Source organism: Suricata suricatta, chromosome 3 (assembly GCF_006229205.1).
Source record: "Suricata suricatta isolate VVHF042 chromosome 3, meerkat_22Aug2017_6uvM2_HiC, whole genome shotgun sequence".
Taxonomy (NCBI): domain Eukaryota; kingdom Metazoa; phylum Chordata; class Mammalia; order Carnivora; family Herpestidae; genus Suricata; species Suricata suricatta.
The window spans coordinates 98,453,285-98,466,065 of record NC_043702.1 but is presented as its reverse complement, the minus strand read 5'-3'; the positions used below and the strand labels follow the sequence as shown (position 1 = coordinate 98,466,065).

At 45.0% G+C, this 12,781-nt stretch overlaps 1 protein-coding gene across 1 annotated transcript in view; it reads right to left on the bottom strand.

Annotated features, from left to right (window-relative positions):
• Window positions 1-12,781, bottom strand: part of CFAP221 (cilia and flagella associated protein 221) — a 100,714-nt gene that overhangs the window by 60,894 nt on the left and 27,039 nt on the right. Inside the window, exon 7 of the mRNA XM_029933328.1 lies at window positions 6,120-6,223. Within this exon, the coding sequence (XP_029789188.1) occupies window positions 6,120-6,223 (104 nt within the window). The remainder of the gene's footprint in view (window positions 1-6,119; window positions 6,224-12,781) is intronic.

Sequence of the window (12,781 nt, the reverse complement as noted above, 5' to 3'; positions counted from 1 at the left end):
AGAGCTCCATCCCACGAACCGTGAGATCATGACCTGAGCCAAAATCAAGAGTCAGATGCTTAACTGACTGAGCCCCCCAGGTACCTTTAGGAGTATCACTTACATCAAGGAGGTTCATCAATTCCTTTGGCTTCACCTGTTACTGTTTTTCTTTTTAATCAAGATCAAGTAATGAAACGTTTTTATAACAAACATATCTCATTGTTATAAAGCCACTTCTTAAAGAAACATTTGTCTTCTCAGCCCACTGTCTCCCACACCTGTTTACACCCAGAGCTTCTCCTTTCTTCCTCTGTTGTTGCTGCTGCCTGGTTTCAGGCAGATCGCCTTTCTCATACCAGCCCCTGGAACCCACAGAATGTCCTGCTCTGTAAGCAAAGCTGGCCTTTCCTCCAGTCTCCCAGAAAACAGGTTTTTCCAGCAGGGTCATGCTCTCCTTGGCCTCTCCCTGGGCCTCCCTGGGGCTGGCCCTTCTGGATGGGCATTTGGGGTACAAAGTTTGGTCAAAGTACAGGCATTGGTCTCTGGGCGAAATCCACTGAATGCCGTTGATCCACTAAGCTCAAACCAGCCCAGACTGACATGCCACCAGGCGATCATCTTGAACAAGGGAACCTAGGGCCCTGAAGGCAAGAAGAAGACACAAGGCCTGGTTGAGAGCTATTATTAATCTTCCTAACTTTTCTCTCACAAAAGAGCATGTTCCTAAAGTCTGAGTCTTGTGACAATTCTAGTTGTCTTCCTTTCCTATTTCAAGGATCCTGTATCGTTACTCTCCCCACTTAAGGGAGAGGTTGAGAGCTTGGAGCCTACAGTCAGACACACCATGTTGCCTTGGGCAAGACATCTGGCCTCTCCGAATCTTGGTGTTGTTGGTTATAAAAAATTGACACTAAGGGTTCTCATAGGCCTGTGGGCTGCAATGGAGTGGAGCTTGCAAGGTGCTGAGGACAGCGCCTATCACATGGTTAACAATTAGCAAATGGAAGCGATTACTGACATGATGCCAGCAACTCTGTGTACAACCACTGTCACCCATCAGGGAGATACTAACTGCCAGGTGACATGTAGCTCTCCTACAATGTGACAGGGCGACCTCAGGGCTGTGCATAAAGAATTCCCACCTGCCTGTCCAGCTTTTCCCTTTTTAATTAGTTACTCCTGTAAATTAGTTACATATGTCCATAAATAAGGGGCTTTGGGAACTCACTTGCATCTGCTATATTAACTGTCCCCAGGGATTTGACCTGACTCATAGGTCACCCTTAAGTTTGGTGCTTTTGAAAGTCACAGAAACGTTTGATCTCTTGATTTTACTTCTCATAAGTCTTCTCTACCAGCCTGGCATATGGACCCTGGTTTTTCTCTGGTTTGCTGACCTGGAAGGTAATCAGAAGCATTTGGCTGGTGGATCTCTCTCATTTCTATCAATTGCCAAAGATACATCTGTGAGTCTCCATTTCTCTGTGTAGCGATAGAATCGGCCTTCTTTTTTGGGATGAGGCTATTCACCATGGACCTAGCCACCAATAAGAAACAAGTTATGTGGGCTTCCTTTGTGTGCTGAAGATCCAGAGGTCTTACCATTCTTCTGACAATCCTGATCTGTCCCCTGCACAGTTCGTGCTGGGGACTGGAGGTCTGTGTCACCCACCCACAGGGTACAGAGGGACAGGGAGGAGAAGCAGGGGCAGCCTTCCCTATTCCTGTTCTTGGCTGGAAGGAATGGGCTTGCTCATGGATTCCCACCTGCGGTGAGGCTTGGTATATGATAAAATACCTCAGCCAGTGGGGAAGGAGCCTTCAGAGAAAAAAAAAAAAAGGCAAAAAAAAAATGAGTTAATGTTCACTTGCTGTTGAAACCTAAATGGGTAAATGCTGGGGTATGGCCAGCACTGTGGCAGTTGATGCAGAAGTAGGAATGAATCCAACTGAGAGCATGTGCTTGGACTAGGGGTCGAGTCCTTCTGGCCCACCCAGAGTAGGGGGTGCACGGAGGTGCCCTGCACCTTGACAGGTAGGGTGCACTGTTTATTGTGTCCTAGTGTTCGTTCAGGGAAAGGGAGATTGTTCTTTGCCAGGGTGTGCTCCCAGCTGGGTTGCTTATAATCAGAAAGTATTATATTTGGGTCCAAAGCGAGGGCAGAGGCTCTGGGATTACCCCCAAATCAATATAAATTTGTCATAAATTTGCATTTCACAAGAAAACGTGAAATATAAAATTATTTCTAAGTGGCTGATCTATTCCTCATCATTGGAGAAAAAAGAGAACAAAAGTCTTAAGACTTTCTGTAAGAACTCTTGCTTACCTTGCCATTTTATGCTACAATTTATGATTTATATGAATTGCATGCATTCTTCTGAGTGTATAGAATGCCAGGTGGATCTCCAGGATGTCCAAGTGCTCAGAATAAACAAATCGACCATTTTTTGTAGCATGTGGCTGTTCTCCAACACTAATAAGATCATGGCCAAAGACATGCATTGGTGGCTCTTCCAAAATTATCAATGGAGTGAGTCTTCTTGATGTTTTAATTGTATATGATTTCTTGTCAGTGGTATAAAGAAGGTCACAAAATCCTTCACTCCTTGTCCCCAGTCTCTGGAAGATCTTGGCACCAACAGATCCAGCTTCTGACAGCGCACACATGCATCTCAAGGACGCCCAGTGGGAAAATGGCCAGTTGAGTTACAGTTAGGGGCACTATGTCAGATTCATATCTTGTAAATGGAATTAGTTTTATTCAAATTTTTTCATTTGGCGAGCCTGAGCACGAACTGCCTGGAGGGCATGAATGAATGACGCTTCTAGTTCCTAGAGAAGACCTTGCTTTATAACGCCATGGACCATGAATGTCTCCACCGCCTCTAAAGGTATGCCTAAAACACTGTCTATATTTATACATCCTAACTGTGAAAAATTAGCCCATGGTTCTTAGCCTATCTGGGTCCAATTTATAAAACGGGGGCAAGAAAGACTGGCCGAAATGTGATCCATGATTGGCCTATGTATAAGACCTAGGAGTCAGGTCAGATGCCTGGCAAGACAGAAAAGCCCAGAGCCTGCCGGGGCCACCTGCACGTGACCCGCACCCACTGTCCATGCAGCCAGGGCTATCTGTTCCAGGGGAATAAAAGTCATCAGCAAATTCCATAGCCTCAAAGACGTATATCAGACACATCAGTATGTTAACAAAGTGGGAAACCAAAGCAAGAAGATGTCAGAGAGACCAGTGGACCAGGGAATGCACTTGGCCTCATCAAATGGCTACAGAGGAGATCAAGGGGTCCAGCCCAGTAGACACATCAACCACACCATCCACATGATGTGGAACATTTAAGATCATACGGGGGGACCCCCAAAGTTCAACAGCCCTGGCTTGCTCACTGATGGCTTTGCTTGGCTCACCCTCCCGATCTTCCTCCTGGTCTCTGTCATGGACCCACTTCCCCTCGGTGTCCTCTGAATGTCTGTATGCTCAGGGCTCAGTTCTCTGTCCGCTTCTCTTCTCTGGCCATGCCTGCTCCCTAGGTGGCGTCACATCAGACTCCCAGTGGCACATTCCATCAGCACATCGGTGACATCGAAATATATGTCCCTAGCTCCTGCCTCTCTCATACTCCAAACTGGTATATCCAACTTGATTGCACATAAAGGGAGAATTTAAAAGATAAGCAACAAACCAACCACCAGAACAACTGGAAAGCCTATCACATGGATCAAAGAGCTCACGGGTCGCCCATCTGTCTGAATTACGTGGCCGTGCAGTTTATAATCGGAATGCTCAAGGAAATACCGGCATAAGTGCTAAGTGTTTCACATACACTCGTCACTCATCTGTGCTCAACACTTAATTGCTTTATGTAGGTAGTCCTCTGGTTTGGAACAGGCCGTGTTTCAAAACCCTTTTGGCAGATTAATATTACATATCTTGGGACAGTGGCTTTTTGCAGAAGTATGACTTGGCCACAGGGACCTCTAGCTTTCTTCCAGATTCTCCCTTTGTTTCCCTTGCCATTGACACCATCTTGGTTCAGGCTCTCGAGGCCTACGCAATTTCATTCCCAATACAGTGATTTCCTGGCTTCCTGCCTGCTCCTGCTTCGGTCACACCCGTGCACGGCATCTACTCCGACCTTCCTAAAAAAACAGCTCCTATCACAACTGCTCAGAAATCTCAGTGGTTCTCTTCTGCCTCTGGAGCCTAACAGATTTATAGACGGTCAGGCGGGGCAGCATCTCACTGGGGAACCTTGTCCGGTGACTACCAGGCACGCTGAGGAACGCCTGTACCAGCATCACCTGGAGGCGCCTGTTCCCAGTACAGAAGACCAGACCCTTCCCAGAGCTACCGAACGCACAGCACCAGGGCTGTGTCCCTCGGCTTCATAGCTGTCCTAAGTGTTCAATGTCTTGGGGCACCCACCCTCCCCTAAGCCCCATCTGCTGCCTGAGCCATCAGTGAAGGTGAACTGGCTACTTGATAAGAAACGAATTTCATATTTGAGCATCTTGGTGATGTACTGGGAGCCACCGGGCCAATGCCATTCCTCTCTACACCACCGTGATTCTTGTTACTGACACAGCTAGCCTGTCTCCAATACTTTTCTCTAATCGAATGCCCTCCCTGCCGCTGCTGCCATCCCCCTTCCTAACAGGATCTGATGCCTTCTCACTGGGATTTATCTGGATCTCTCTTAGCACATGGCTTTCATGGACAGTCCCAGAGGTCCAGCGTGGTCCAATGGCCCAGGCTGGAAGAGGGTTCCCTCCTCTTTCTTGCCATAATTTCTAAGGAGTCTGGACTAAAATCACAGGAGCTAGCTCACTTTACCAACTGACCTCGTGGGTCAAACTTTTATAACCTCTTCAGAGTTAAGACAAAAATTCAGTTCATTATTTCACGAGGCAGTGCACAGACTTTGGAACCAGAATGACTGCTTTCAAGTCCCACCTTTGCCCCTTACTATGGAGTGTCCCTGGATAAGTTGTTTAAATGCTTGGCACCTCATTTTTATGCCTATAAAATGGAAATAATAATTGTACTCAACCTTACCCAGTTTTGGTGCAAATTAAATGTATAGGTACATATACATATATAAGATATACATATATACATACATATATTTATCACTCAGAGCAGTGCCCGGCATATAACAGTCACTAAGTAAGTGTTACTATTATTATTCTACCAAAAAGCTTATAGTGAGAATGTCAACTATCATTAAAAGCAGAAATATCATCTTGTTTAGTACAATTTTGGTAAGCATTTATTCTCTCTTCTTTTTAAAGCCTAAAAAATAATAAAGCTGCTCTCTGTAAAGAGAATCAGGTCCTGTTTTTTGCAATATAAATGGTAAAGCTACATTGCATTTCAAAAATCTCAGAATGGCTCCTGGTTCTCTAGGAAAGAAATCTAAATACATTTTGTAACTTAGAAGGAATTCAACATTTCTGCTTTGAACATTCATCTATGCTCTTGCAATCAGGAAATTAATGGATCCCTACCCAGACATTCAAAAACAAAACTATTTTAGTGTTCACAGCAGACTGCAGTGGACAGATATTTAAAGCTCAAACCCAAACATCAAGAGACAGAAACCGGGAAGCAGAAATCACTTCAGATGGAGACTGCACTTTCAAAAGTCCTGAACAGTGTCAGGATCTGTGTCAAATGCAGACTGGCCACGCCACATGTGCGGCAAATTCACGAGAGCCTTCAGTAACATTCCAAATGCTTGGTAAAAAATGATATTCCCATTTTATTAGAAATTGAGTGAAAAGGTGACTGCAAATCCAAGGATATACCAAGAGCCAAAATGAGAATAGGAATGGATTAATTTCCAACTTTAAGTTTTGATCTTGAAAGAGATTCACCTGGGCGCTATTATAAATGATCTGCATCACCCAAATGATCCGGAAGTGTTCTCATTCGCCAGTATCCAATCCCAATTTAGCCATGTCAAATACGTCAAATTTGCTATCGTTACACATGTGAAAATACCATATTCAAATGAAGTTTATTCTCTTTTATCACTTGAGACCTACTACTCTCCAAATCCTCTCTGATCTGAGCACTCTGAGGAAATTGGAAACTTGAAATCTTGGTTCTCCTTACCTGATAGCGGGTCAACAGTAAAGGCTTCATGAGACTGAATCAAAGTGACATGAAACTCGAAGTCTATAGGACAGCTGCACTGTAAAGGGATAACGTATTTTTTGCTGCAAAAAAAAAAAAAGGAAAAAAATTGTTGTTAACTAGTTCTTTTAGATATCAAGGAACAGAGACTCAAGTTACATAATAAAGAACCACAAAAGGGACGCCTGGGTGGCTCAGTCGGTTAAGCGTCCAACTTTGGCTCAGGTCATGATCTCACAGTCTGTGGGTTCGACCCCCACATCGGGCTCTGTGCTGACAGCTCGGAGCCTGGAGCCTCCTTTGGATTCTGTGTCTCCCCTCTCTCTGCCCCTCCTTTGCTTATGCTCTCTCTTTCTCCCAAAAATAAACATTAAAAAATTTTTTAAAGCCACCACAGTGACCATAGTCAACATGGCTGAAGTAATTCCTGGCTACACATTCCCCAGGTGCTGACTCTTCTGATCGCATGAGGTGGTACCGTGATCACCCCCACTCACGACAAGGCACGAGAGAGGATAAGTGTCCTGTCCGAGGTGACATGGCTAGTTAGCAGCAGAACCGGGATTCAGGGCAGGTCAACTGTGCTCGGTTTCCACACTCCAAATACCCTCTGTCCTCGCTGCCTCTTGGGGACTGGCAGGTTCATCCTGTGGACACGCAGTCACAGGACAAGGGCTTCTCTGCCACACAAGGGGCCCCAGGGAACTAGGGAACACTGCATGGGCTGGCCTTACACGAAGGAGCCTGGGAAGCCCCCAGCCTTTGCAGAGCTTCGAACTAGACCGTGTTGGAGAAACCATACTTCCGGCTGGGTGTGACGGAAATATGCCAGAGACTCTTTGGTAAGAAGGGCAAACAAGCAGTAGAGTGACCTGGAGAAGGTGTGTGGATTTGGAAATGCCCCCTCAGCCAAGACCAGCCCAACTGCTGACTGGGTCTGAGGTTGTCCCTTAGGGCACCACAGGAGTCACTACAGCTGTGACATCTCTCAGAGAGCCCAAGCTTCTCCTCATGTCTTCTCCTTCTATCAGGCTGCCAGTTTGTGGGATGAGCGAGGCATGGAGAAGCCGAGTTCTCTACAGGTCCCTTGGCATCCTACAGACGCAGAGCTGGGGTGGGTTACCTGGGTCCCTTTCAGCAGCTGGACATCGAGCTCCTCCCCTAAGAGACTCAGCCCTGCCCTCTATCCCCGGCCTTTCTTTCTGCCTCCTCCCTTCTCTACCTTATAACGCCTGTGCCCTCACAGTCCATCTTGTCCTCCTACCCGGTGGTTGGTCCCTACTTCTTAAGCTTTTGACGAGAGCCTTCCTGCCCACCACGCTTCTCCCACAGTCCTGGTAGAATATGACTATAATCGGGGTACACAGAGCGGCCAGGACAGCTAGTGTGCTTCCTGCTGGGTGGCGCCCATCCTGACCTAGTCTGCCTGGGGACCTTTCCCATCAAGACCTACTTCCTTACCTGCCCAGTGCTGTCCGCCTGGGAGGCTCTAAGTCCTATGAAGGGCAGAACTGAGTGTACTTGCTGCTACAGCACAACCTCAACTGAATTCCAGAGTCCTGCATGGGCCAAACATCCAACAACTGTTGGAGCAAAGTACAATAACTCTTTTCAGTAGTAATTCTGGGGATACAGTATAGTTCAAATGTAGCCTTAAAAATTATGCCATGAGGGGCGCCTGGGTGGCCCAATTGGTCAAGCAGACAACTCTTGATTTCAGCTGAGGTCGTGATCTCATGGTTCGGGAGTTTGAGCCCCATGTCAGGCTCTATGCTGACAGTGCAGAGCCTGGTTGGGATTCTGTCTCTTTCTCTTTCTGCCCCACCCACTTGCTATCTCTCAAAATAAATAAAAATAAACTTAAAAAAATTATGCCATGAGCATTTATACTTGGGTTTAAGTTCACTACCTTCTTAAAGTTTCTGGAGTATCTCAAATGTAAAAAAAATATAGAGAGAATAATATGATAGAGGTCCCTTGGGGTGCCTGAGTGGCTCAGTCAGATGAAGCAACGGACTTCAGCTCAGGTCATGATCCTGCAGTTTGTGGTTTTGAGCCCTGCTTCGGGCTCTCTGCTGACAGCTCTCTCTCCCTCTCTCTCTCAAAAATAAATAAATACTAAAAAAAAAAAAATAGAGGTCCCTTTATCCATCATCAAGCTCTCAAATCTTCTGCTTTGGGTAAATCAGTGTTTTATTTTTTTATGTCTTTATTTTATTTTGAGAGACAAAGACAGATAGCGAGCAGGAGAGGGGCAGCGAAAGAGGGAGACACAGAATCAGAAGCAGGCTCTAGGCTCTGAGCTGTCAGCACAGAGCCCAGTGCGGGGCTTGAATCCATAGACTGTGAGATCATGACCTGAGCCAAAGTCGGATGCTCAACCCACTGAGCCACCCAGGAGCCCCAATCAGTGTTTTATTTTTAAAGAAATAAAACACTGCAGAACACTCAAAACTCGCTGCACACTCTCCCCTCTCTTCTACTTCTTTTCTCTCCAGGACTGACCCCTACCCTGTCTCCACCACCATCCTTATGCATTTTTACAACACAACCACGTGGGTGTGTGTACTCACAAAATATATAATATTGCATTACCGGTTTTCAACAAGGTCATTCCAAACCTTTGTTCAACACTATCAAGATTTACCCACGACCCACACTTTTTAATCATGATACGTGAAATCCTGTTTGTTCATTTCACTGATGAAGAATATTCTAGTACATGACTCTGTCATTCCTGTTGACCTACTCTCGCTGAAGGGCATTTAGGTTGTCAGTACATTTTCCACTACTGGAACGTGGTGGTGATGATCCTTGTGTGTGACTCACGCATCTGTACCAGAGCGACTCCAGGTGCGACAGACATGTGGACTTGCTGGTTAGCAGCAAAGTAAAATCAGCCGCTTTCCTAGGAGAGCTGCAGTGCTCTCCCAAGCCCTTGTACTGATACAAACCTCCACGAGCAGCCTATGGGAGTTCCTCTCACTTACCAACACAGAATTTTCAGACATTTTAACTCCTTCTGGCCCAATGGGGGTAAAGCAGTATCTCATTTTATTTTTGTGTTCATTTCTTCAAGGTTGAACTTCTATCCATATGCAGCCATTTGGGTTTCCTCGTCTATGGACTATCTGTGTGGACTCTTCACCTAATTTCTATGATGCTGTTCAGTTCTCTTGCTAATTTGTAAATTCTAGACATTAATCTTATCAACTATATCTAGTGATATAAATCCAAGACCAGGATCATTATACAGAGTAATCTCTTCAGTCAGCAGGGGTTTCCCTTCATAGGTTTCCTACCAGACTCATAAACCCTGTCCTCGGTCAGGCTCTCTAGAAGCACCCAGTCCATCTGACCTCTCTGAGGTGCTTCCTAATTCTGAAACACAGGGCACATAAAGGTCATTACATTTTCAAGGCAATTTGCCCTTAACAGACACTTGGGCCCCACTGAACATTCCTGCCCCGCAGCTCTGGGGAGATAAAACTAACAGCACAAGTTACATGTGCCCCTTAAGAAGTGGGCCGCCCCGGGGCGCCTGGGGGGTTTGGTTGGTTGAGCATCCCACTCTTGATTTTGGCTCAGGTCATGATCTCACAGTTCGTGGGATTGAGCCCCACATCGTGCTCCGCGCTGACAGTGTGGAACCTGCTTGGGATTCTGTCTCTCCCTCTCTCTGCCTCTCCCCTGCTCACACTCTTCCTCAAAATAAATAAATAAACATTAAAAAGATAATAAGAATAGGTAGCACTGGGTGATGGTCAATGTGGCAGACATGGTCTATGAAGACCAGGCCAGTGACTCCCACGACCGCAGGGAGTTGGACAGGGCTTGGGGCATTAACCCCACTACCTGCTCAGAGCTGCCCAATGAGGTAAAGCAGACTGCTTCAGAGTATTCTACTAAAAGCTGACTGTTTGCATTTTCTGAACTAACACACACACACACACACCGGTGTGGCTTTTATATATGCCCAATTTAAAACTAATTTTAGAACTCTGATAATTCCTGTAGAAAAGGTGTAAGGGTATTTGCTCAGCGATGATTACATGAAGCCAAGTTCCTGATGCATTAGCCAATCTGGAAAAACAAACAAGTCCTTAAGGGCACAGAATTCCGAGCGCCCAGGCTCTGAAGGGGACACCACAGTGCAAGTAATACGTAATCCAGATGTGTTTTCCGTACAGCAGCTCATCCTGTGGATGTCAGATTTGCATGGATGACCAAAGAACTCATGAGTCAAGGACAGTCTGGATGAATTTGGGTCACAAAGAATTTTGCCACATAAAAGTTCAGCTTATTCAGAAATTTTTCATATTTAAAACCACAAAGGCCCATTAGATTCTAAGGGGACTCAGAAATTCTGCAATAAATTCCAATGCTAAATACCATTAAAGCCATAAAACAGACTCTTAACTACAGAGAACAAACTGAGGGTTGCTGGAGGGGAGGTGGGTGCGGGCATGGGTTAAGTAGGTGATGGGGACTAAGGAGTCACTGGTGATGAGCACTGGGTTTTGTCCGGAAGTGATGGATCTCTAAACGCGACTCCTGAAACTAATATTACACTGTATGTTAACTAACGGGAATTTAAATGAAAACTTGAAACAAACAAAAACAAAAAAACTGATCTATACTGAAGAAACATGAATAAATATACATATTTTTTAAATTGTTTTAATGTTTGTTTATTTTTGAAGGAGAGAGAGACAACATGAGTGGGGGTAGGGGCAGAGAGAGCGGGAGACACAGAATCTGAAGCAGGCTCCAGGCTCTGAGCTGTCAGCACAGAGCCCGACGCGGGGCTCAAACCCACGAATCATGAGATCATGACCTAAGCAGAAGTCAGATGCTTAACGGACTGAACCACCCAGGGGTCCCTACGTATTATGCTTATGGTTCCTGTGACGCAAACCGGACCCTGAGTTCTCCTGTAACTTCTAGGAAGCAGCTGGTTAAAATATCAAAACAGATAGCAGTTAGTACTTTTGAAGCTAACCACAACTTTTATCCCTGTTACTTTATTATTTAAACATTTTATCAGTTATGCTAAGGCTCTGTATAAATATATATTAAGTACTTTAAAAAGCTATATGAAAATATGCTACACACTTAGAATTATTCCCTATTTTGTGGCACCTGGGTGGCTCAGTTGGTTAACAGCATTGGAGTCTTGATTTGGACTCGGGTCATGATCTCATGGTATATGGGTTCAAGCCCTGCATCAGGCTGCACACCATTAGTATAGAGGCTGCTTGGGATTCTCTCTATTTCTTTCTCTGTGTGTGTCTCTCTCTCAACTCTCTGCCCCTCCCCGACTCATACTCTGTCTCTCTCTCAAAAATAAACATAAAAATTTTTTTAGAAGGCATTGCATTCAATTATCCTATCAGCAAGAGAAGCCTAGAAAATCTCAAGCCCTTCCCTCAAATGTTACCAGCCTCCTCTCAAGCACGGCTATGCACACAGAGACAAAGGAAGAAATTTGGGGGCTGGTTTTTCTTTAAGCTTTAGATGTAAATTGTTACACTCACAATGTGACCCCCCAAACAGAAAGAAATCAGACATACTGATGAGTCGCCTAATAAACCAGATCCCCCACCCCCCCAAAACAAACTGGCCACAATTTGAAAAGACATAAAGAGTAGAGGGTAAATTACGTTTCAAATGTCAAAGTATGCACTTTCATCTAAGATAATTTATGTTCTTATGAACTTTCATGTTCTGCTTATCTTATTTTCAAAGACACAATTAATCTCACCAGGACTGGAGCCTCAAACCAGAAGTGGAGTGAACCCTTAATGATATAGTCAAATAAAGACCAACACAAATTTACATAAAGAAATGTTCAAGTAGCAGGCATTTAACTATTTTTTATGCCTAGAGAATTAAAGACCACCCTCCTTTTACCCTAAGCTTAGACCGGAATTGGAGGAAAAGAACAAGAAAGGGTCAAAGAATCAGGGAGGTTCAATGTCTTTGTCCTGCTGGCCTGGCCTCTGAGCTCCTTTCTTGCCTTCAGTTCAAGTCTTTCCTCAACCTAATTACTTAGTCCTCCCTGTTGGTAAAACCCCCACTCCCTGCCCTCATTCATGGCTCCGCAGTTTAGAAAAAGGTGCAACACTAGGGAAAAATCAGAATTAAATGAGGTCACATCTGTCTTCTCGGTAAAAGAAGTTAAGACATTTCTCTAGAGGCTGGAATGAATTGAATTTGGAAAAAGTTCTAGGTGACCATGACATGTTATCTGCCTTTTGCAGGGATAATATGTGTCCTATTCAATTTTTTTTTTCAAACCACTTAAGGGGCACCTAAATGGCTCAGTTGGTTAGGCGTCTGACTTTGGCTCAGGTCATGATCTCACAGTTCACGAGTTCCAGCCCCGCGTTGGGCTCTGTGCTGACAGCTCAGAGCCTGGAACCTGCTTCAGATTCTGTGTCTCCCTCTCTCTCTGCCCCTCCCCTGCTCATGCTCTCTCTCTCTCTCTCAGAAATAAACATTAAAATTTAAAAAATAACGCTTAAAAAAAGTGGTAAGGCATCCATAACATAAAATGTGTCATTTAAACTATTTTCAAGCAGACAGTGCGGTGACATTAAGCACATTTACGCTGTTGTGGGACTATTGCCACCATCCTT